The sequence below is a fragment of the Tachypleus tridentatus genome, chromosome 13 (assembly GCF_004210375.1).
Source record: "Tachypleus tridentatus isolate NWPU-2018 chromosome 13, ASM421037v1, whole genome shotgun sequence".
Classification (NCBI taxonomy): Eukaryota; Metazoa; Arthropoda; class Merostomata; order Xiphosura; family Limulidae; genus Tachypleus; species Tachypleus tridentatus.
The window spans coordinates 149,490,818-149,517,983 of record NC_134837.1 but is presented as its reverse complement, the minus strand read 5'-3'; the positions used below and the strand labels follow the sequence as shown (position 1 = coordinate 149,517,983).

Below are 27,166 nucleotides of genomic sequence, written 5' to 3'. Positions count from 1 at the left end.
GAAAAATGCCAGATCCATTTGGAAATCTTTTTTTCAATTCTGGAATGACTCTTCTCTGCAAAACTTTGATGTACTGTGGTCTTTGCATCATACCTTTTACGATATGTAAGCCTCCGATACCATAGTAGCTGAAAAAGCCCCAAAACATCTTCTTCAAGGGATGTTTTACGAACTGATTGATGTAAGATTCTCAAAGTTTCTCACCTGTAGATCTGCGAACATGCAGACTTCGTTGACCCTGTACGAAGAAATGAGTCTCGTCACTGAATAACACCTTCCTCTATTGTTCTTGCATCTAGTTCTTGTATTTCAGACCCCATTGATTCCATTTTTTCTTCATTGAGTTGGTAAGAAGTTATTTTTTGACTGGTCTCCTTGCCTTTCAACTGACATCAAGAAGCCTATGACAAACCGTTGAAGAGCTGGCTTTTATTCCTTTGACCTCCAAATCTCTTTTTATGGCATCACTTGTTTTCCGTGGATCTTTCACACTCTTCCTAACCATGTATGCATCATCTCTTGGCGTTGTTTTCCTTTTTTGGCCACATCTTCCTTTACGTTTAGGACTGATATATCCGGTGCTCACCTTCGCCTTGATCACACAGCTGATGGTCAATAGGCTAACACCAACAACGTCTGCAATTTCCCTGTAAGTCATGCCGGTGTGCTCGTGCAGTGTCACAATCTTTGCACGCATTCTAGGAGTCACATCCATTGTATACGATGGCTGAAGGATGACTGATTAGCAGTAAAACAAATAGCCTCATTTTTGAAAAAAGTTTAATGCAATTTTGAATGACGTAATATTCCTCAAAATTTTGTCATATATCCCAAAAATAGATCAACTGTACCCGAAAACACAGCTAATGACGCCATCTGTGTGAAAAAATGACTATTAAAGGAAATCAGCGGGTCCAGCGAGCCTATACTGGCTGCCATGTTGAAAATATTGTAAAATGACCATTTGTTTCAATTAATTTGCACAAGGGTGTAACTGCTACTTGCTTTCAAATAAACAATTTCCACAAAATTTTTTTCCTTCATATTCACAAAGGATTTTAGAGAATTTAGTGAGTTTTTCTTCTGTCAAAATTAACATCAGTATTTCACTGCACAATTTATTTTTATGTGAAATGACATTGGTAACCATTTTCTTATTCACCTATCTGATTAACCAACACTATAACTTTACACCATATCCAAATAATTTTTGGCAGCATACAGGTAATACATTTCTAAAATATATAATACATCATAAAAAAAAAAACGATTACTGCTCACAGTTACAAATCCTCACCTAGTTGTAACTCAATTAATAAATTCCTCCGTAAATTCAGTGATTTGAGAGCTTTCAGATCTCCAATATGTGGTGGCAGGATGGTGATCTGGTTGCAAGCAACATCCTGAAAGAGTTCTCTGTTAGTTTTGATCAAAATAGATTCTATGATATTTGGTAAAACATATTTGAAAATTACAAATTTGTAGCTTAACTAGTAGAGAAACTTGACATAAGCAAGTAGATTATTCAAGTGTGTGAGAGAATACAAGCTTGTTCTAGAATCATACACAGTAATGGAACAATACAAGTAGGATTAATATTTTGTGGCATAACCCTTTGTTTTATGCAGAGAAGCAAGATGCTTATATGCTACATGGATGTGAACAGCCAATTTCATCTGCAGGATTGCACTACTTTCTAGCACTGAGTCTGATCAGGGAGACCTTGAAAGGGGTTTATTGGGTCATATTTTACAGGGTTTTGTCTTGTATAGCTCACTTGTGACTAATGATATTAACAATAGCTTTAACGATCTGACGAATTAATAATTACTTCATTTCTAAGTAAATAACTAAAATACATTATTTACTTAAAAATATAATACCTTTATTTTGTTTTAGACACTGAAGCTAAAACATGTATAATTCTGAAATGTTTATCTGCATCCACCTTTTTTTTCTTTGCCTGAATGAAGTATCCATAGGATAATAGAAGCTATTTTTCACATTCATTTATTTTAGTTCACTTGTTTTGTTAGTCAATTAACATTGAGTTAATTTCACATGAATAACATCTTCAAATGCATGTAGAATCTATTATAGCAATTTTAAATACATCCTACTGAACCATTTCTAACATTTATATTAATTTTTAGTCCACAAATTTGCAATTATTAGTACCCAATTTAAATACTTAAGAAATGTATGTAAAATAAAGTAATCATTACTATTTCTATGTGAAGCTATCGATAACGTATTGCCTACTAAATTTATTTTTCATTTTTTTCTATTTTGATCAAGATTATTGATGTTGTATTTCAAATTACAATGTTGAAATAGAAATTTTATTTTCCATAATTAGAAATAGTTATTAATTTTAAATTATTTTAATAAGAAAATCATTCTTCTGAATTATAAATTAACTTACACCCTTTTTAAGAGTGAGTAAGTCTAAAAGCATAAATTTTAATCATCATCAACACATTTTCTGTCCACTAACCAGTTCCATAAGTTGATGCATACAGCCAATTTCTTCTGGAAGAGAAACCAATTTGTTGTTGCTGATTATAAGCACTTGAAGAGGAAGCTGACATAGCGATGTTGGAATGGTGTACAGCTGGTTACGACTAGAAATGAATGGAATAGATTTGAGGTACATGTCAGGTTTTTTTTAGAGTTTATGTAATTGGCATGTCATCTTTTTAAAATGTGCAATAATGCCTAATGCATTTTGTCAGAAATACACATGCTACATAAATATATATATACACACACACACACAATTTCCCAAGGCTGTCCCAAACTGTAATTAACACAAACTAAACTGACCAATTAATTTTTACCTATCCAATCAAGAAGTAAATTTCATGGGTCTTATAAATCAGTGAAGTTAAAATCAACTTTCAAGCAATCATGAGATTAAGAACATAGTTTAATTATTAATATATAAGAAGTATACCCTAGAACAACAGTATTTATATCCTTTATACAATTTCTAAGATTATATTCCAACCAGTTACAAGAGAGTATTTTTTTGTTTGGTCCAAAATCAAGAGTTACGTTATAACATAAGATGTATAATCTTAAAATAGTTGTACTTAAAAAAAGAAAAAAAGAAGCTAAAATCTTTAAAGTGAGATTCTTTATATTAGAGACAAACTCACTGGAAATTTAAAAATAAATGCCTAACAAAATGAGAAGTTGTGCATCAAAACTGTAAAACACACTTGTAATAAAATATATTTTCTTGGAATTTTGGTTAGTTAGTATGCTCAAATTAATTTGAAATAAGAATTTACTTGAAATTATATGAACCATCCAGTGATGATTTTTGTCATCACTCTATGCTCAAAATTATTTGTTTGGTTTCAAGTACAAAACTACATAATGGTTTATCTGTGCTGTAAACATCTTGGATATCAACTCCAAATTTTAGAGTTATAAGACCTTAGTCTTATCACTAAAACACCAAGGACATGTTAAAATTAACAGATAACTTAATTTTTCATTACTCAATCAAGTTAGGTTTCAAAAGCACACTCATCAAAATTAGAAGTAGCTTAATATCACAATGAGAGCAAATATTAACTTTCACTGATGACAAAAAGTAAAAAAAAAAATGTTGAGCTAAATGAAAAGGCAATCCAACACAAATATGAATAAAATTGTCAGAAACTGGCTTTACAGTCAACAATGACAGGTAAAAATAAACAAAGAGACAATAAATCATCTATGCCGAGTTTAAAAAAGACAAAGTATTGTTGAAAGCATATACAGAAATGAAGAAATAAAACTTTAACAAATATCTACATCTAGGAAAAGTTTATCATGAAAAAGTCACACATGCAGAAAAAAGCATGAATCAATCCCATCATACCTAAGGTTAAGGTAAGTTAACGATTGTAAGGTAATTACTGAGTCTGGAAGGCAACGAATCACATTATGGTAACACTCCAACGTCTCCAAAAGAAAAAATTCACAGATTTCTGTTGGAAGCTCACTGAGTTTGTTTTTAGATAAATCTGAAAGAATAAATAAATATATATATCAACAGGCATTTATTTAATTTCATCAACATATTATATTCATAAAAACCTTATAAATTTGAACAACACACACACACATATATACGTATAAACATGTAGTTAATACATGTTATAACCAATACAAATGTACTCATAAAATTCCTATAAACTTCTAACTTAAGTGACATGTCTGTCATTGAATGTATTTGAATTTTCCTCTATAAACAAACATTGACACTACCAAATAGGGTTACAAGCAAAGATATCTAAACTGAAGAAATGGTAACATACAGATCTACTTGCACACTATCACTAACTTTTTTAATGAATTACAAAATGATGGAAAGGGTCTTTCATTCTTTCTGGTGACAAGCTATTTCACAAATATCTAGTGACCTAATTTCTCCAATTTTTAAATATCTTTATAACTCTGCTGTAGATTTTACCTCTAAATAAGGTTAGTTGGGCATGGTAAAGGTTACAGTAATTAATGTACTCATACTAAAATTTCTATGCTTTGTGATTGCTAACTCAAGCAGAAAGTAGGCCAAAACTCCTAAGGAAAATTTATATTAACACTTCAAAAAATGACATGAAAGTGTTGCATGCATTTCTTCAGGGCACAAAGAGACTAGTTTTAAATATATATTTCTGAAAATGAGGATAGACAATCACAATTTATCATTCAACAAACAGCCAGAATACACAAAAATCACTAATTATCCCTATTATTATAATATCCATACAATTCAAATAAATCAATTTATACAGCAGGCCTACAAATTAATGTTGTTTCAATATTATAAGCATTATTATTACTTTAAACTGAGAGTAACTACAAAATAAATATTTTTTTTTTAGAAACTATTCACAATAATATACAGACAGGACTTACTAGACTAGTACAATAAACTTTCCTCTATTATCTCAATAAAATGAAATTATGAAATAAACACAAAAGTTCACAGCTTTATAAAATTGGTTTATTTGTTTTGAAACAATTATGCAACTATCTACGAATTCTAACAATTACCTGCTAATAAATGGGAATGGCTATATAATTTGTGATTCATGAAACTGCAAGTTCCCAGTTCTACTCGCTATAGAGCTACTAGAATCTTTTTATTTCAAAATTGGTCTTATTAAAAGTCTATTCCTATTTGCATTTCTATTATAATTTAAAAATAACAGATCTGCATTGAGAGCTATTGACAAAAAGATACAAAACAGTGATTTGCGACAAGTGGACTGGAGGTCACATCAAGCTCTCAAAAACCTAATTAATGACCCAAACTATGATCACAAGTAAATAAAACTGTATTATCAGGAATAAAATTTTTCCCCTAAAAAGCTTAGGTCCAGCCCTTGATTTTATAATCATAATCTTAAATGGTCTAGTGTGGAAAATAATTGTGATCACTGATGCAGAAAACCATAACATGCATTGATTGTTATAGTTGCTTCATTTGACTGTAACAGAATTAAACATAATTCATACAGAGCTGCCAATACTTACCTGGACCTATTCTCAAATCTCACAAACATTACTGAAAAAAATATTTAAAAAATTCATGTTTTGATCAACAAAGAAGTCACTTTCAATGAGGCACTGTTGATTGGCTGGATTCAGACCAAAATCAGCATTCCATTGATCAAGGAAATCCAACTGCACCATTCTGTTTCACTAAATAAAAGGTTTTGGGGAGAAAGCACACACCCAGACCTTTCCTTCCCTTCACACATGTGCTAACATCTAAATCTCTAAAACAGATACCTAAAAATCATTAGCCCTGCTTACATGTTATTAACACTTGCAAATTATATTATTGGCATCTTAAATCTCAAATTTTACCATATTTTTTCTGTTTAGAAAATGTTATTTCATATGTTTTATTATTCACTTTTAGAGAAAACTTGGAACTTACACTTTTACTAAACTGTTGCCAATGTAGTAAAAAAATGAACCAGATTTTATGTTCTTATTGGTTTTTTCTTTTTTTACCAAACACATTTCTTTTAGTTGTCATTGCATAGCTAATTTTATTAACAATACCTATTTTTCATTATTTTTAACATTACTTAAAATAGCTAGCTATATTTTCAACTCCCTGACTTTAATGATTAATGTAGTCAAATGACAATCATGTTTTAATAATCACAAAGTTTTTACCCATTAAAACTTTTGATAAAACATATAAATACTAAATAAACACATACACTTTTAAGTATATAATAAAAATAGATTAAAACATAATTTTTATATTTTAGCCAAATTATAATACAAAAAGTAAGTGAAAGTGCATGTTTGTGTGAAAGCAATGGTAGTAGTGCATACAATGTAATGCTAGAACAGAAAGGAAGTAATTTGTTTCTGATTATATGCATGAATAATATACACATAACCCTTAATCTGAGATCCCAGTATAGATAACTCTGTACTAACATTCAGTATTAAACAAACGAGGCAACCCATTTGTATATTATCTTTCTTTTCTCTAATAGACTCACCTCAAAAACAGTAATGTAAAATAAGCATAGAGATACCAGTTCAGTAAATGTCTTATGTCATCAAAAAAAATCCTCAGCACTTTACTTCCAGATGGCAACCATATGGTATATGCTTAGTCATATGTGCATCAATTTATTTTTGCAATTACACACACACACACAAAGACCAGGCTTAATCTTCATGAGAAGAGATTAGAAAAATGCAGTATATTTTTCAAATGTTGTGATATCTTATCTAAAAGTATGAAAGAAATTTGAAATTAACATAGTGACACATGTAGCCATCTGAATCCACTAAAACCTTCACATTTGGTCCACTGACTGATGCTCTGACCTGTCTTTTAATCTCACCAAAAAAATATTCTTTTTGAAGATTTTGCTATGTTTAGATTGAGTAAGTGATTAAACAGCTTAATTACTGCAAAATAATTAATAATTTATATTTTACTTTATTTATATTTTAAAATAATATGATGTCATAGTTCTAAGATTAAACATCAATTTTTTCTTCATTTCTGTTCTCTGGTGTATTTTTTTATACTTATAATAAAACAATAACGTCTTTCTGTGCTAAAGGATGTAAAACTTATGGTTAATAAAATGTGTTACCACAGGAACTAGGTGTTAAACTGTGTTAGTTACTAAATTTTAAATATAAAAACCTGGGTATCTTTATAAAAGACTTCTAAGTTGTAACAACAGATTTTAGATACTTGTAGTTTAAAGGGCCTCAAACTATTTATACTACCAAAGCATGACCCCTCAATACACACACACACACACATTTATACATACATACACATTTTATAAAAGCACTTTCATCATTATATTTTATCATATTAAATTGAATTTTTATCTTGTTCTTTTTCCACTTATGTAATAGCTAGTAGTATATTAAAACTGACAATGACTTGTGTCAAGTACAATTACATGTATTAACACTAGCTAAACATGTAACATACTAATGAAAATGAAGTGAAACTGATCATTGTATCTGAAAATTGTTGTTAAATACTAGTTTACAAAAAAAGAAATTTATTAGCATTTTTTATGCTCCTGCTTTTTGTCCAGTAATATATCTTGTCAGACTATTAAAAAAGTGTACAGTAGTCAGGTAATTAGAAAAATTGCAAATGATACAAGTAGCATGTGAAAACAAAATTACTACTAAACAATGGAGGAAAGCTGCAACAGATTACAAACAATATACTGATTACCAGAGTATATGATAAAAGAAGGTTGATAACAAAGCCTTTCTGATATAAGGAATAAAAATACAAATGTTTAATCATTTTTGTACTTTACTTATTTGAGTGACAGGTATATTTTAAACTGATTTTGCAGCAAAAAGAATTGTTTATCAGACAATCTACAAAGCAAGTGAAATTCATTGAGTGAACTGTTCTTGCTATATATAGTTTATACTAATTTATAGATATTTTTTATTTTTCAAGTGTTCTGGATACTGATCTTTGTAGTATTAGACTACAAGTGAAAGTACCCGTCCCCAGGAGTGGGAAATGATTAATTTAATCTATCAATTTAAATATTTTCACGGCCATTAAGAGGATTATTTGTGTTGTGCTTTTGGTTTCACTTAGAATCAAAGCTCTGAACTAGTTATACTACTCACCGCGAAAAGTAATTGTTGATCATTTCAGTTATGCTAAAAACCGTTCAACAATAACACGTTAAATCTACATTATTATTTTTAGTTGCATTGTATTTTGGAACGTGAATAATACTGTTATTAATTACTAACAATTTAGTGTAGAATATCCTGCTTGTGACACAAAGTTTTGCATCAACATTATTCATGTCGATTCTTTCCTCATTTCAAACATTAATGTTGAGCTTTATTTGCATGCGCAGCTATTGAAACGGGAGGTACACGAACATTTCGACAAACACCAAGATTCGCAGTCATATGTGATTAAACTTGTTAAAACGGTAATGTAATTATAAGCATTGTGTTGGTAATTTAAAGCAACTTGTCAGTAACAAGGTGATTCTTATCCACACACCAAATATCTTTTTCATGCATTTTCACGTCATAATTCAAAATGAACGGACATAAATAACGTTAAATTTGACCACTAGTTTGATATACCCTGTGTGCGAAACGCATAACGCTTTAGGTTGAATCAGTATGATAGATTTACCAACTCTGTAATCACGGTGCGTTTGGAAGCCAAAAGCTGTCTTTTGTTCTCAGAAGTAACAAAACTATTACGATGAATTCTGCAAATTAAAGTTTTATACTGACTGTTTGTAGTGAAGTTACTAATTATGTTGACACGTATAAAGTTTCTACCATAAACTAACGAGTTATAGTTATAATTCAAATGTTAATGTGTTTTTATTTTCCTAAGTGTTTCTAGAAGCACTGACACAATGTATTTTTTAAAAATATTTTATGGCTGTTATTCTTTTTATTCATTTTCTGAATTAAATGACATTTACAAATTTCTGTTATAAATGCAACCCAGAAAAAAGTACACATCGCGGTTAAATTTTAGTTTGTTTCAGTAGTTCAATGTATCTTTGATAATACTAAATGCTGTGACTGTGCGATATGGTTCGATAATTATTGGCTGTCTCGGTGTCGACCAAGAAATTCTTAATTGGTGCATTTTTGTGTAGACATATATAAATACATAAATATATGCTGCCTCTGCTAATATTGTTATAGTGGGTACTTACTTGTATAATTAATATTAGATTTCTCTCCAACTCTGTATCTCAATTTATCTATTTTACATATAAGCCATTTTTACCCTTTAAATGTGTTGAGGTGGCTGAAAGTCCAACAAATCCAGCTGATTACGTCTGAGCATGATTACGTCAAACACTTTGCCCTCTGCATCATACTTAGTCATGCCTTTTACACTATCCCTATTCTAAAACATTCTTGTAATTCTACAGGGTGGCCCGTAAGTCCCTACCCATCCATATATCTTATGTATCCAGTGTATCTGTGTGCTGTCCCTCATTCTTGCGCTCACGTACCCACGTACTTGTCACAATACGCTCTTCAAGTGTAAATGGGGTTACATCAGTCATATTTCTCCGAAAAAAAAAACATATTTATAATACATGCGTAATTAAATATAACATAATAACATATGGATGGGTAGGAACTTACGGGCCACCCTGTATAAGTTTGCGTATATAACTACAAACATTAATTAATCACTGACTGTACGGTGAGAACGAATAGCCCGTAAACTTGATTTCGTTCACACGCTTTGGCGGTGTGCTTTCTGGCTAAGAAATTTATTTTGTGTCGTTCTTTTGTTAAATTATCTGTACTGAAAGAAATCCTAATCTAATGTACCCTGTTGCGAGAAAACGATCCATTACGAAAAGCTAAAAGTAATACATTTTTGATGTGATGAATATTTTATTTTGCTCTTAAAACAACTTAGAATCCCATATAACTTTTAATATATTATATTAAAACGATATATGTTTATCAAAACGCGCTATACAAAAAGTTTCATAAGTATCTCTCTACAAATAAACAAAAATTATTAATTAAACAGCCCTTTAAAACAGTTGTAACTGGTATAAAATAGCACGCAAAACATTGACAAAGTGGGAATGGGTCTGTTACCTTCACCTATTGAAAGTTTGAACATTGTACCATAAAGAAAATTGGGACTTCGACTAAAATATATTTATAGAGGAAATGGTAGGGCCACTGCCACATTTAAACTACTGATACCGAGAAAACACAAATTGTAAAAGAAAATAACTAATTTCATTCCATAAAACACGTAGGTTTGAAAAATTCATAGATGTAGTGAAGGTAGAAATACATATAAGAGGGGGGGGGAGAGAATTACCTTTAATAATATTACGGCAGTAGTTGTAAACGTTATTCAATAAACAAGGCCCACCATCTTTTCATTTTTATTCCACCCGCAAACATGCGCATGCATCTGAATCTCAGTCAGACTTAGCCACGAGGCTTTTTCGACAACATAGTGTACATGTGAAAATTTCCAGACACGTTAGTTATCACGTACAAGACAGTTCCCACTAACCCTGCACACCCTCATGAATATACTTTACGCAAGCTATACAAGTACAAGCAGTACGTGTATATCCTTATGATGACACAAACCTCAACAATGCCTTCATGTGGCTACTACATTTTCGCTATACCAAGCTAAAAAATCGTTTTTCCTTATTATTATTTTCCACCTTTCTTGCTTACCTTGGCAGGCTAGGTTGGATTTATAAATCACTACCAAGTAAAATGAGAAAAAGACAACAACACACAAACGAAACATTAATTTCACAATAATGATGACCGTATTACAAAACACCTACATTTGGTCTCACCGAGGCCCCGCTAAGATATAAGAAACGTTCTACGGTATTTGAATAAGATAAGTACTATTTCTTTAAACACACCATTGTTACACCATGCTCGGTCGTAAGAAAAGAAAGAAAAAAGCATGATACAATAGCATGCTCTTAAAACTTATGTTAATGTTGCCATTATATAATATGCTTCTTTTGCTTTCCAGATTTATTAAAGATAAACTGTTTCAAACCATCTGATTTAACACACGTTAAACGACACTTTCCATGCATGACGTCTTTCGTTTAATTCCTATACCCGATTTTTTTTCCCTATCAAGTACACGCAGTCCGTAGAAAAGTCTTTCAAAACGTTGAAGGCCAAGATAAAACAACTGCCAACTGTCTGTCTTTTTAAAGCGTAAGATGACAGATGTTACATATAGTTTGTTTGTTTGTTTTGAATTTCGTGCAAAGCTATACAAGAGCTATCTGCGCTAGCCGGCCCACATTTAGCAGTGAAAGACTAGAGGGAAGGCAGCTAATCATCACCACCCACCGTCAACTCTTGAGCTACTCCTTTAACATCGAACAATGGGACTGACCATCACATTATAATGCATGGACGGCTGAAAAGGCGAGCATATTTGATGCAACGGGGATTCGAACCCGCGACCCTCAAATTACGAGTCCAGCGTCCCTAACCACCTGGCTATGCTGAGCCTTATACTGTTCGTACTTATGTATTTAATATCTACACATAAAAGTACAAAACTAATTTCTAATTTGGTCTTTAAATGCCACACGCCATCAATACAACTGAAACACACCTACCTCGTCGACTTTATGAAACTGGGAGTAATGAGGCATGTCACAATGTGGTGTTTGTGCAAGCATACCAAGAACAATTGGTATATGCTAAAGAATTCCGTAGTTCGTGTGTAAGGTTTTTTATCGAACTTCATCCACCTATGGACTTTAACTGATGGCGATGTTTCGATCTGTTACCGCATATCAAAATTGACATGCAAGGTCCAAACGTTAACCCAAAACAAGCTCTAAAATCTGACAGGTGAGCTACTATCAATCACCCAAGCCATTTAATATATAAACCAAGTTATATATTATTGGCTTATGAATGTTTCAAGTTCAATTATTACTTTAAAAGCAATATTTTCTTTTACAAGTACTGAATATATTTAATGCCAAAAGACAACCAGCAATATGACAGCGTATCTTCAAGCAGATGAAAAAGTTAACTTATTTTGCTGTTAAGCATAAAGCTACACAATGGGCTCACTGTCTTTTACAAATTGTTGGAATCCAATCCCGAATATTAGTGTTTTAAGCCCTTAAAATTATGTCGAGCCACGGGGAAGGAGAAACAACGCGTTATTGGACTTTTTTTTTTTTTTACACGAAGTACTGAAGAATCAGCGACCAAAATATCCTTAAATTAAAATTAAAATACATGAACACGCCAATATTCAAGAAATAATGCCAATAAACCTAAAATATGTGATAAAATTATGTAAACTACAGACCCCTTCTATTCATCTTAAATCGTCCATTTCAGATTCAAAATCTGCATGAGGCCTTTCTTTCAATGCTAGAACTCATTTGGCCAGGACAAGGAGAGAGAAAATTATATGCAGTATATAAATTTAGAAGTTACAATTTAAACGCCAAAAACTAGTGAAGCATTAAAAATTAATTGGCTTAATTTTGAGGGTAAAAATCACGTAAACTGCAGATTACCCCCCTATCAGTTGAAGTTTATTTTCTGAATTCTCGCAAAGCTACACGAGGGCTATTTGTGCTAGCCGTCCCTGGTTTAGCAGTGCAAGACTAAAGGGAAGGCAATTAGTCATCACCACCCACCGCCAACTCTTGGTCTACTCTTTCACCAACGAATAGTGGGAATGGCCGTCATATTATAACGCCCCCATGGCTGAAAGCCTGAGCATGTTTAGTGTGACGGGAATTCGAGCCCGTGACCCTCCAATTACGCGTCGAGTGCCTTAGCCACCGGGCCATGCCGAGCTCCGGATGAAGAATTTTTGTTCATTAGCTATAATTTACTTGAACCATAAATTTTACTTTATCTTAAAAACCTTTTAATTAGAAATTACATTTTCACTTAATACACAATTACTACGTGTCTTTTCAGAAAAAAAAACTTCTCTTGTGAGAAATAGATTGATAATTTGTATGTGTGTAAATTAAATATAACACGATTCATACCGTTAATCAGTTAAAACAAGATTCTGATTCATCATAATTAAAACGTATTCTCAAGTTACTTAAGCGGTAATGCTTGAGGGTTTAATCTCGAACCGATGTTTAGGACCTTACAGCAAATAAACCGTATCGTAAACGAAAGTTGAACAACCTCAATATTTATTTCAAAAAGTACAAACTGCTTACGATTCATGATATTTTATGTAATATTAGACTTGTTACCCTCCATGCAATTTTGCAGAATAGCCTCTATATCTTTGATGTTATTATTGGTCATATAATTAGCAGCGCGCAAACATAAAAGAAACACTGGGTGGGAAAAAAACAACAAAAAAACTTTTTACTGCCTTGTCTTTACTGCTAGTTTCGACCCAAGATTTCTATTTTTCCGGTATATGTGATTATCGTACAGACGTGAGGCATGTGCCTACGCTATTTTTTCCAAGTTAAAAAAAGGAGTAAGTAATTCACTTAAGAGCATGTATTTTAACAGGAAAAAAAGGCACATCTTCCTCAAAGATTATAGCATCTTAAGATTTTTTATCTTTTGGTATAATGGAAATAACTGTTGTTTCTTTTTGTCTGTTTTGAAAAAATGTGACGTCATTAAATGACATGCTAGAGTATTCTGTTCTTTCTTCAAACTCCAGTGGATAACCATTACCATAGACTAATCCAATCCAGGTATGCTTGACGCAGTAAAAAGGTTTTATATTTAGACCGTATAAAAATGCTCTAAACTTCCATTCTAAATAGTTTATGGATTAATAAAATAATAATAAAAGAAAATTTATGAATAAAAAATTTGAGTTCGTGTCGTATTACAGAAACTGTAATGACTGATCACCATAGATCATACTAATGCAATCCTAGATCAACCACTATTTACTGAAAAGTTCTATCTAAAAACGTTCAGAAAATCAAGTAATGGTAAATTTGTAATCTTTATGGTGCGGAAATGAATGGATTTCATGAATGGATTAGGATTTCACGCCTAAGCCTTTACAGATGCAGTGAAATATGAAACTAAAAAATAAAAATGCAAGTTAAGCTTTGTTATAAACTATCCAGTGTAGTCAGAATGGTAAAACGTTTTATACGGGGGAAAAAAAAAGTTTAAAACACTTGGTGATAAGAAACTCTCTTGAAGTAAAAATGTATCTCAAGACGGCTGGTATGGGTATTAAAACTTTTATTAAAATAGAGAACAACGTTTCGACCTTCTTAGGTCATATTCAGGTTAACAAAGTTGTTAACGTTGTTTTCTAATTTATTTTAATAAAAGTTTTAATATCCACACCACCTCTTGAGATACATTTTTAAAACACTTCACTTGAAAGTACTGAGCAAACACAGGTTCGTTCACTGAAGAAATGACGATTCATGCAAAATATTAAGCAAATTACTTGGTGATATAAGACACGTTTTTATTCTGCAAACAGTAGGTTATTAACCAGCGGTATTATTTACCTCAAATGAATAAAGATGTATGCGATTTAATCAGCACATCCAATGACGTTAACAAAATCCTGAGGAAACCTTCTTCATTCCAACCTAGTCCCGACTCTGCTCTTGAACTATCGTTATTTCTATCGCATTTCGGACATTTTTCTTCCGTCTGGACGTAGGTCTTCCCCCCCTTTTTTTGTCTTTCCCTCCAAGATGTACGTTTCAGCTGTTATTTCAGATATCAATATGATTAAAGCGCTCAGCTCTTACTGACATGCAATATCCAACAGCCTTTTCTCAGCTTATATTCTCTCCAATATTCGTACACTGCTCCTACTTGACGTCCATCGATTCTTTAAGATTCTTCTGAAACAACGAAGGTCAAAGGACTGAATTATTCTTTCGTCTTCATTAATATCCAGGATTCATATCCACAAAAAGCAGCTGATACACTATGAATAACATCTGAACCTTCAGACAGAGTGGAACACACTACCAGACAGATTGTAGACAGAGTCCTTTATCATTTGCGGCTACTAGGCCTGACCAATGTCTCTAAGCTGTTTATTATAATATTATAATAATAACTATTACTATCTATTGCTGCTATAGATTGCTCATTTATAACTGTGTTTTGTGTATTTAATAAATAAATTAAAAAAAATTCTTTTTCGTATTCTGAATTCTTACTCATAAATGTCGTTATCTGCATTTTTTGTCTTCGCCTCAGCCTTTTGTTGGTGAGATACCGATTTTGTATGTCTGGAACAATCGTTTATCCCGCCATGCGCCACAGAAAAATCGATGTGACAAACTGTACAAAATGCATGACTGTCACTGACTTTTGATGCAATGACCGCATATTTTGCACTATACTCTTTCCTAAATTTTTGATTCACAGTTTTAGTCCTTTTAGATTTGCCAGAAACAAGACAATCTGGTGAACAAGGCCTCTTTTTTCCATCTTGTGAACGATCGCATTGGTGTTTCTATGCCGCTTAGAAAACGAGAAATAACCATCTACGTGAGCGCTGATTGGCTGATAAGCACTGATGACGTAACCATGGATTCCCCCACATACCCAATATGGAGAAGCACCGCACTCAAACAATTTGTAGACGTCGGAGATACAAATATTATTTATTATTTCAAACACAAACATGATTATCGCAAGTAGCCATTTGGACTATATCTTTTATTTATTATCAAAATGTATTTGTATCTCACTAGAAATTTTCTTTTTAACCTTTCAAGACCTGGAGAAACAATTTGTCACTTTATTGTATAGGCCTATATAATATATAATAATTTGGGGTTGTAACAAGTAATATTTGTTTGTATGAGCGTATAGTGGTAATGTATACACCAAAATCGTAATGGTTGGCATCTCTGCACTACTCTCAATTGGACATTTGTTTAATAGCTGTTAAATCAGTGATTTTCAAACTCTGTCACCTTCAGGCTACTACAATTACTGATATTTTACTCCTGAATACGAGATATTGTTTAAAGGTACATGTATACTAATATCAACACTTACATAACTACCCCTACACGAACGAAGGTCATACACTTGACGAAAGACAAAGTCCTTGTCTGATATGAGTGTTGATACTCGCTACTGGTTCATTCAATGAAGTGTTTGTTAATACGTTGAGTAAACTACTTTATAAAACTGAACGAACGAAAAAACGGTAATGCGAATGAAAAAAATCATCTCAAACCGAGATTCCATGACATTACTTAAGGCAAGCGAAGTAGCAACAGAAAGATATACAAAATTGTGAAGGATCAAACTATATACGTCAAGTTAAACTTGTAACATACACGCTTCATACATCTTAAGATAAAACTGACCAATGACGAGACGATTATTTATTGTGGGAAGGCTGTTATTCGACCGAATTTGTTTTTGAATTTCATGAAAAGTTACATGAGCGCTATTTGCGCTAGCCGTCCCTATTTTAGCAGTGTAAGAAGGCAGCAAGTCATAACCACCCACCGCCAATTCTTGAGCTACTCTTTTACCACGCATATTCATACTCTAACTACTGCACATCTTAACAATAGCCCTGCAGCAAAGTTTCCATAACAAACAACTCCATCGAAAGACTATCACGCATAAACCACACACTTCCTCCCCATTTGTTCTCCATAATCCATTTAGTGTACGAGAACGATGGTTCCAGCGCCCCTTCCCACAAATATTCACAAGTAATATGTCCAACAATTGGACTAGTTTGTTTTTGTATGGAATAGCATGAATACCTATTCCATTCTCCAGCTGTTTGAGGTTTGGAAAGGATGAACTGATGTGTCATGAAAGCAGCTTATGTACGTACAACTCGTGTCTCTTTTTTAGACAGAGCTCCTTCTTATGCCTCATACTATTTCTTGGGTCATATGGACGATTTTGCCATTGATCTTTGTGTTCATGGATTCCCAATTCTTACAAAATGCCATACTGTCTACTATGGCTTTTTTTTTTCTAAATAGTCCTGGTACCCCAAGTTAGTCTAAATTTATTTGTTTTCCCGATACCATTACGTACAAAGGATAAACTCATCTTGCACAATCTAAGTCCCCACTCTGAACACATCTTTCAGGTCTAAGTGTGTGTGGTGAATATTTTGCAACTAAAGGGGCTCTTGAATAAGAAACTCTTCCCAAAAGCGATCAATTTACATGGCATCACCTTAATGATAAAACGCCAATGTCAAGATGTAGTTGTGATGCAACTTTGTACCAGTTGTGATTTTCACGTAACTTACCGAGTTGCATATTCGGAATTGCTTTAATATAAGGTACTCGACCCTCTTTAAAACTTGAAATATTTACCTTCATAAGATCCAGTAAGTAAAATAAAATGCCATGATTTTATTATTGTAAATCCAGAACTAAGATGCTACGTGACATAACCACCAACTTCGTGCTCTACAGATAGATAGCCGAAATGGTGTTCACTAAACTATTTAACCATTTCATTACTTGTATTTATTGTTATTTCCCTAAAACACGATTAAACGCCATTTAACTGAATACATGAATAGGTTTCAAGAAATTTAGTATGTTGAAAGAGTAACTGTTAGTGACATATTTGTAATACTGCGTTTCGATAATCTCGAATAAACGAGTAAGTTTGTGATTTTAACGTAAACTAATTTTTTCATGTAGTTTTCATTGATACATACTATATACATATTTTTATCGCTAGTTACACAAATGTCGCTTTGGGTCGAGATATGTTGTGATTACGTCTTTATTTTCGCTACCGCTTCAACAACATTGGTGGGAAATTCTGTAAGAGCCGACCTAATCTTGAAACTCACCAAAAAGGATAAACCACATTTTTTTCCCCTTACAACAAATTTATTACTTATTAACAAGATGAAGCTACCATGCCATATTAGTCGACTTCAGTTACAGAACAGGTTTAGCATACGCAGACTGTTCGTTTAATTTGAAAAACAACCGTACAAGTTAATCTAATTTTAAATATCCTTAAAAGTTCTAAATTAGCATGTGATACAGTAATCGAACACTTGAAAAAAAAAAAAGAAAATCAAAATCAATTCCATAATGTTTTACATCTTAGCGAATATACAATGCTTCACTAACTTGAACGTTAGTAAGACGTAGTTACAATGAACCAGGTTGATAATTATACACCATAACATTAGGCTAAAAACAACATGAGTGAGATGGAAGTACGAAGTCCAGCTGATGTTTCTGTCAGCTTACGCATCGCATAGCCACCACCCACCCTCCTTACGCCAGCTAGCTACAGCCTATTTTGCAGTAGCAGTTACGACATAGCATTGTTCGGTTTGGTTACGAGGAAAGAAACAGCCCTATCTTAACAAAATTCTAAATATAAAATGAGCTGATTCTAACCATTGTATTTACTTCTGGGTTTTGAAGAAAGTGTAAAGAGAAACTTGTAATAAACTATTATACGATTTACAAAATAATTATTTAATTCAGGTATTTATTTTAGTCTTTAAGCTTTCTACATCAATACTCTGATTTTTTTAAACTAAGAAAACCACATTTTTGAGAGATACTAAGTTTACTGCGTTAAAACCTCAGAAGCTTAGAAAAAGATGCAATTAATGCGTTTAAAATTGTTTTCAAAAGATAACTAGACCCAAGATAGACAAATAAGCTACATAAACCTATGATGTATTTAAAACAAATTATCTCGAAAAATACAAAATTTGAAGCCTTTAACCATTTGCACTCTACAAACCGAATAAATTAAGAGGTTAGCCTCCTAGCGCTTATTAATGCACTTTTTTGTTTTTTACTAACTCAAACACCACACAATTATTAATAGCTTCAGTAACACTAACGGTGTATCATAAAATGTATTATAGGATGTTACTCTAAGGTATATTTTATATTCGAAATATATAAAGTCAGTATTTCTTTTTTCTACACAAGACTTCACTAATAAAATATAAGCAAATGTTATAAAAAAACTATTTCCCGTGTTTACAAGGTATGTCTGAACAGTTCATTTATACGAAATTAAAACACGACAAAAACTTATTCAGTGATGTTTTATATAATTGCTAAAATAGCTGTACTACACACTACTATCAGAATTCAAGTCGGTAATACCAGACATTTCATTCGCAATGTGAGGAAACTTTCTTCTGTAACACCACAGTATATAAGAGTCAACAGTTATTGTAACTATGCGCATATTTCCGACTGAATGGATCTTAATTTAGTCCAAAATCTGAAAATGTAAACAAAGAGTTAGGAGGTTATCTCCGTTCAAAATTTCATATACAGTGGATCAATAAGTTAATTAACAGCATCATATTGTACACCTCTACACTTTGCGTATGTAAGTAACAAAACGATGACTCACAGAGGAAACCAGATAGCTTGAAGGCTATGGGTAAGGGTACGCTGAGTAAATATTTGTCAATACGGCTAAATCAACCCATCAGCTACTACTCAAAAGTGTGGGTAATGAACACATATTTGTGTCTATTTTACTATATTTTCCTACTAATGAACAGTTTAAAAAGTGGCCACAAACACTTTCGTATTTAAAATAGTTCACTAATCCTACGAATAAAACTGTAGTTTATTTTCTTTATTGGTGTGATTCTAACCAGAATGTTGAAATTAAAAGTAATAAAAAAAAAGGACCTTACAGCTCTATAGAAAAAATGTTTCTATTGGCCCGTGTTTCGCTCTACAGCTTTTTCTAGGGTATATACAAACTCAAAATTCAGATTTCTAAGAAGTCTGTAAATAACTAACGTTTTTAAAACTACTCAAGTAAGCTTGTAAAGCACAATTTTAACTTATTGTATGTTACTTATATACAATACTTAGGCATAACAATATTTAAATATGTATTTCACAAATAACACTATTAAGAACAAGAGTCAATTATACACAACAGTTTTAAGTAATACGAAAGGAAAACACATTCAATATATTTCTATACACTTCACTATCACTGTTGAACGACATATAAATTTCCTTTAACGACTACAAAATACAACTTTCATGCAGTAAAACAAGTTTAAATCTTTTAAGAATGTAATCTAAAATTATCTCCAAATGACTTGTCAAAATTCAAATGTACAGAAAGCCTTAAAATGCTACAATAAAGGAGTTTTATCCTCACCCTTCAACTTTCCATAAAACGTTTGTGGGTTTTTCATCTTATTACAAAAACACATCCAATTATGAAATTTTCACACTTCTTACATAATGAATAGGTAATTTTAACTTATCACTATAACAAAATTACAGATGCTGCATAAATTAAAAGAATTCCCAGAGTACAGTCTGTAATGTGAGATATAAAATAAGCCCTGAGTTTTGGAGATGACTGCAGAAGTAGGAACCCTCTATCAGTCTTAGCCTCCCTTTGGCAGTCTCACATGAAGGAATTTATACAAATCAAAAGAAATACGAGTTAGAAAAATGAGATGTGAGCACTTAGTTCCACACAACATTTGAATATTAATTTTCTATACAATACACACACACACACTGCATTACTTTATCACAATCTTTAAATCTAGTTCATACTCTGGCTATGCTGAAAAAGGGAGGATATAACACAAGAAATTCTTTAAGCAAAGAATTATTTCAAATTAATTGCACTACAAACCTTTTTCTACTTTCTATTCACAACAGAAAGAAAAGCAAGCACTGGTTAGCTTTATGCTTGGTTTGTGCTTAGAGACAAACTTCACAGTTTTGCCATTAGTAGAGCCAGATAAGTGTTTTATTTTGTAAGAACATACAAAAATAATGTTACAAAATATAAGAACTACTCCTATGACATAATTTTAGAAATTGCTATGCAAAGCTCACAATACCTGGTTTATATAAACTGTAATATTAAAAGTATGGATATATGAAGTTTGTTATTTAAGTAGTCTCACTTAAAATAATCCCAATTTTTAAATTTATCACAAGTAACTTTCTACACCTAAATAAACTAATAAAATTTTAATGCTTAAGACAATGATGTGAAAGCTTTAGCAATAACATAAACCCTATTCTCACTCAGATATGAATCTATGAAAATTTTTAACAAAGACCCTTGGAAATCAAAATACAAATATCTCTCAAAAAATATGAGCTGCCTAGATAGTTGGCATATCTGTTTATCCATACTGGTTTTTCACTTGCCATTGTATAGTCTGAGACAAAATGTGTGCATTCATAATATTTTAAATGAATAAAGACTGATATAAAGGATTTTAATTAAAATGCAACTTAATGATCCTTAAATACTTTAAATATGACAATGATAAATGAATGTGAATGGTGTATCAAATTAAATTAACACTCGTAATTAAAAAAGAAAAGCTATTTATTGGGATAAAATAGCAACATATACTGATAGAATGTTTTATTTATGTTCACTCTACATCTGCAGGTCCTGCTACATTAGTCAATATCTCTCCTTTATCCCATTAAAAATCCATGTTTTTTAATATGTTAGGGAAAAGATAAAATTTCAATGCATCACCAACAATACATTATATAAGTGTATACATTATTACTATATATAAACATGTTCTTAAAGTTATTTTTCTTACAACATATAACATTAAATAGAGAAGTTTTGTTTTGAATTTTGCACAAAGCTACATGAGGGCTATCTGCACTAGCCATTCCTAATTTAGCAGTGTAAGACTAGAGGGAAGGCAGTTAGTCATCACCACCCACCACCAACTCTTGGGCTACTCTTTTACCAACGAATAGTGGGATTGACCATCACATTATAATGTCCCCATGACTGAAAGAGTGAGCATGTTTGGTGTGACAGGGATTTGAACCAGCAACTCTCAGATTATGAGTTGAGTGCCTTAATCACTTGGCCATAAATAAAGAAATAAAATAAACAATTATCTTTTCTAGTTACAACCTTTTTACTCATTTGCTGCTTATCATAGGTTGCTAAGCCTTATAAAATTTCACAAATGGAGGATGTGAAATAAAATAATTTTTAGGTTATATACACAGCTGAAATAACAAAAAACAAATTACTATATCAGTACCACAGATTCCCACTACAATTAATCAAACTTAGTAACTAAGCTATATTTAGGTCTATTATTCACAGAAGTAATTCCATATGAGAGAACCTTTCCAAAAAAGAAAAAGGTGCTGGATTAAGTACATGAATGGTATCTCAGCAAGGAGAAAAACAGGAGGTTTGTATTTTATACCCTAGCTTGTCAGTATTGATCATTTGAGCTCATAATCTGTAAGAAACTTGAAACTTTGTATTTTGGCATTATAAACATCTGACTTGAACCAGTGCTACATTCAACATATCACATCACACAAAAATCAATATTTAAGCGTTTTTTAATATTCTTTTAAATTAAGAAATTAAATAATGCATAATACTAAAACTTGGATTGTATTCTGCAATATGATAAATTCATGAAATAATAGTTCAATGCAAATCAACAAACACGATGACATGGTTTTTGATCTGAGTGGAGAGCGTTAATGGCTTATCATTATAGAAATTCTCTATTTCTAGTTGTGATACCTTTTTTTGTCTTTTTTAACAGCATGAAAAGTTGTTTCATAAATTAAGATAGTGGGCAACTATGAAGGAATAAGTCACAGTACAAACCAATTAAATATTCTATACAATAAAAAAGACTAAATTATAAAACTGCAAGATTTAAAATACTTCAACAAAGAAAGGTACAAAAATTTGACATTACTATTTTGCATGACCTTATTACACATCCAAAATTATGTTTTACATATGCATCCATAGAAGTGAATCAAAACATTCATGTAGTTTAAAAATGTTATACATAACACTAATCATGTTTTTATACGTTAAATAAAAAATGCACATTATTCACTTACCACTAAAATTATTAGTGTTAGCATACATTTCATGCTTCCTACTTATTCTACCATAACACTTTTCTTGTATCTTGTACAATGGGCATTCAGTACATTTTATCAAAGCAATTTAACAACAAAATGTATTTTTATACACATTCCACCATCATATTCTGCTTCAATGCATAGAAGGAATTGCTGTGTATTAGGTTTTGATGTGTGTTTTCAATAAAACAATTTTTGTTTATGTAATTAGCATTATAAAAATCAGAAGATAAATTATTCCGCATAAATGACATTTAAGGTGTGATTATTATTTAAACATTTTCAAATGGTTTCTCTTTACAAGTGCAAAAATCTGACACTGTTTCATTGCTACCTGATGAACTTTCAAATATTTAGAAGTATCTTTAAATTTCTGTAGAGCAGTCAACATATGAAACTTCAAACACAATCTTACATCAGATTTATACAGAATACTGTTGATATGAAATATTTCACAAATGATTTGCACATTCATATTTCTTACAAAAGAGTATTAACAGCTGCACATAAGTTACTCTTAGTTTAATTGTCCCAAATTTCTTAATAAATACTTAACAATGAATGTACTGTCTAACAAAAATATTTTTGTTTTCAGAGCATACACAGCTGTGATTCTGTTCTACTTAAGTGAAAAACATTTACATTTTTTACAAACAGAAACTTGAGTATCAGGATGATATGTGTATGCATTACATCCAAATAAATTTGTTTACAAGCAAAATTACTTCTTTGGTTTGTGGACACATTTTCCTTATATGTGAAAGGAGGTAATTAGTTTGAGTTTGTTTTATCAGTCAGTGGAGGAATTACCTCAATGGATCAATTACCCTTCTGCAACCTCAATCATTCTTACATGAACTCAGTTCTACAAGTCCTATCACTTTTTTTTTTGTGATTACCACATAACTTGAAAACAAATTACTCTATAACTAAGTTCTCAAAGCACAGAAACAAAGAACTTGTCCACTTCCTTCAAATAGTTATTTTAGAAAATTTATCCTAAAACTTAGTTACATCCTATTTAAACTAATATTTAAGAAAACTACTATGTATTTATGTTTACAGCTACTTCATAAATGTACTAATATTAACATAACACACTAGTAACATGGATCCTGTGCCCTTCATAGTTGTTCCAGCATATATTCCCTTGTTAAACTATTGTAAAATGCTGGCCTTTATAATTCCATATAGCAATTCATTCCATAAACCAGTCAATCTGTTACAAGAAAAAACAGTCTTAATTTCAGCCTAACCCTCTTAAGTCCTCTCATCCTATCATCTTTAGAATAGAGCACAACAAAGTTAGAGGTCTTTATACTAGCAAATCTCAGACAACCTTGTAAAATTAAAACAGATCATTTTAACTATTCTTATCTCAAAGGAGAATACATTAAGACTTAAACTTGTTTCTATAACATAACCCTTCCATTCCTGTACTTGCTCTATTCCTAGTAGCCCTCCTCTACACCCTTTCTTGTATAAAGAAACATAAACTTCAAACACAATCTCACATTAGATTTACATAGAATACTTCTGATATAAAATATTTCACAAACGATTTGCACATTCATGTTTTGTGTGGTCTACCTAAGAGAATATTTTCAAATGTCAGAAGATGACTTGAGTGATAGTTTAGGGTTTCCTTAATTGACTTAGTGCTATTTCTAATATATTCATACTTTCACTATAATTTAGCACAAAATTACTGATTAGTAATAATAGTTTGTTTCATCTTGTTCAAAAATGTGTTTGCAAAATGATAAAGTACCAAAATTTAATCTTTAAATCTTAAATATAACTTTCTATAATGTATGTAAAGATGTCATGGCATAAGACATTGTTTTGTTTTCAAATACCAGAAATAAAATTATTGTAAAACACAACATTCAATGTTGCTTGAACAAAATACAAGAAAGTAAATAATTAAAAAATAAAACTAAAATAAAATAAACTGGTAATACTTATTCATAGTAACCTATTTTTGAAATATTTGTAACAATATATATCTGTACAAATGAAATTATTTTCAAAAATTCACAAAAGCTCATATTTCAATGTTGTCAATAATAATAATGTTTATGGTTTGGACTTCAGGAAATTTATGACAAAATATAGGAACAGTTGTAGATTGAGTTATTCAAAGAAAATTTTCTGTTAATTCTGTATTCACAAAATCCACATTAATCTAAACCTTTCCAATTTATATTTATAAATTATGTAATTAGCTTGTTTTAATCACATGTTAATATTGCCTCTATTCGTTATTTAATTTTCATTATTTTAGTACGTGTATAAAGTTTATTTTGTGGTCTACTGTGTCAACTTACTCTTTATTAGTACTAGCTAGTGTTAGATGAAATTCAAAGCCATTTTTTCTCCAAAACATTAGTTAACTTATATTTTGGGCAGGGCGATTTAAATATAAAAAAGGCAATCTTCATATCACAATCAAAGCTACCTCATATAATCTTAACTTATTAAATAAAAATATGACAAATAGATCGGAAATAGAATTGCAAGTATTTATTTATCAGACGAAAACATACAAAACCATACAACAGTTAGAACTTCCGACTTATCGAAAAAAAAGTTATAAAGCCAAACAATCAGCAATTTAAATTATTATTTAGCATTTCTTAGATTTTTTGTCGTTCTAATTAGTAGTTGTACTAGATCAGTAACGTATTATTATTTATTAAGAATAAGCCAACTACAAAACACGATTTGCTTAGATCAACCCTATATCGATACATTACAATATTAGTGTTTAACAGGGCTCCGTACATCTAAGTGTTAGTCTTACCTGCCGAAACGGTGTCACAGAAATCATACTTCAAAGGGATTTTTGGAAACTCTTTTAAACTCTTTCCACTAAGATTTAGGTGTCCAGTTATCTTAGCTTCTTCAAGTATTCGATCTAAAGTTCGAGTAGATTGATGAATCCCATTTTGACCGCATAAAGTCAATGGGAAGTTCTCCATGCTACTTTATCACTCATGTTCTCGCAATCTCTACCACGAGTAAAACTCCGCTACGCATTGTGGGATTATTTGTAAAAATCTAAAGTCTAGTGCTGTACATGACATTTCCCGCCTGTTCAGTAAATAGGTTCGAATTGTATACATTTATTCAATATAAAGGCACATAGTAACATATTTTCCATGTATAATAGAAAAACACAAAACAGTTCAACAAAATAAAATATTTCTTAACGTTTTATATTTATTCATAACATCATTTTCTTTTGAATAAAGTAAAATATTTTGTGAATCACACCATTAAAAATCAAATCAATAGTAGTGTGTGTACATACGTATAGTTTCATTTGGTGAAACAATAAAGATAAGTTCTATTTTACCTTCCTAGGCTTCAGATTTGTAATGAAAGTACCAGGTCTATTTTTCAAATTTTGTTATAGGCTTCATTTAAATGGAGAGTTAAGTTAACCTGTTTATAATTTCTTAATAGACTATCTGCATGTGTTTTATAAGTTAAAATTAATTTTGAAGTCACTCGTTTGAAACTATATATATATATATATATATGTGTGTGTATAATAGCCTAATGTTATACATTTCATTATGCATGCTTTAATGAATTGTGTATTAATAAATCCTTGTATATTACTCCCACCAGTGATTTATTGATAAGCCTGAAGGTTTATAACCCTTAAATTTGGTACTTGATCTAGGGGTGGGCATAGCGTTTCGTGCAATTTTACGCTTAAAAACAAAATTTATCTATTACTTTTCAATTGTATTATTTCTCCGTTGCATAATAATGTTAAAATACATAACAAGTGTTTACAATAGTAACATAGCGTGAAATAATAGATTGCGCTTGTTTTTACTAAAGTAGTGGGTTGCTTGACACTGTAGTCTCTATGAACTTCGTTAAAGGGTTTCAATCCCGCGACCTTCTAATTGTTAGTTATAAACGCAAATACTTAATATTTTAGATATAAAAATTTATACCTCATACAAGCAAAGTTTCCTACACCTTTATATGTTTTTTTTCTATTACTATAATTAATCAACATTGTTATATTTAATTTCCAACTATTTTAAAAAGAAAATGATCAATTATAATTGTTATTGTGTGTTAGGCTTGTTAAAGTTTACAATATCGCATTCTTTATTAACGTTCAGGGTTTTCAAGAAAAGTAGATAACATTTCAACCATGCCAACTTTTATTTCACTACATTGTCGGATTGACCATGAATTAT

At 31.3% G+C, this 27,166-nt stretch overlaps 1 protein-coding gene across 1 annotated transcript in view; it reads right to left on the bottom strand.

The window, feature by feature from the left end:
• The window catches only part of LOC143236618 (leucine-rich repeat and calponin homology domain-containing protein 1-like), a 63,179-nt gene extending 37,133 nt beyond the window's left edge, over nt 1-26,046 (bottom strand). Inside the window, exons 1-4 of the mRNA XM_076474943.1 lie at nt 25,744-26,046; nt 3,875-4,019; nt 2,498-2,624; nt 1,298-1,403 (exon numbers count right to left, since the gene is read on the bottom strand). Of these exons, the coding sequence (XP_076331058.1) occupies nt 1,298-1,403; nt 2,498-2,624; nt 3,875-4,019; nt 25,744-25,921 (556 nt within the window). The 5' untranslated portion in view covers nt 25,922-26,046. The remainder of the gene's footprint in view (nt 1-1,297; nt 1,404-2,497; nt 2,625-3,874; nt 4,020-25,743) is intronic.
• Between the last annotated feature and the right edge of the window lie 1,120 nt (nt 26,047-27,166).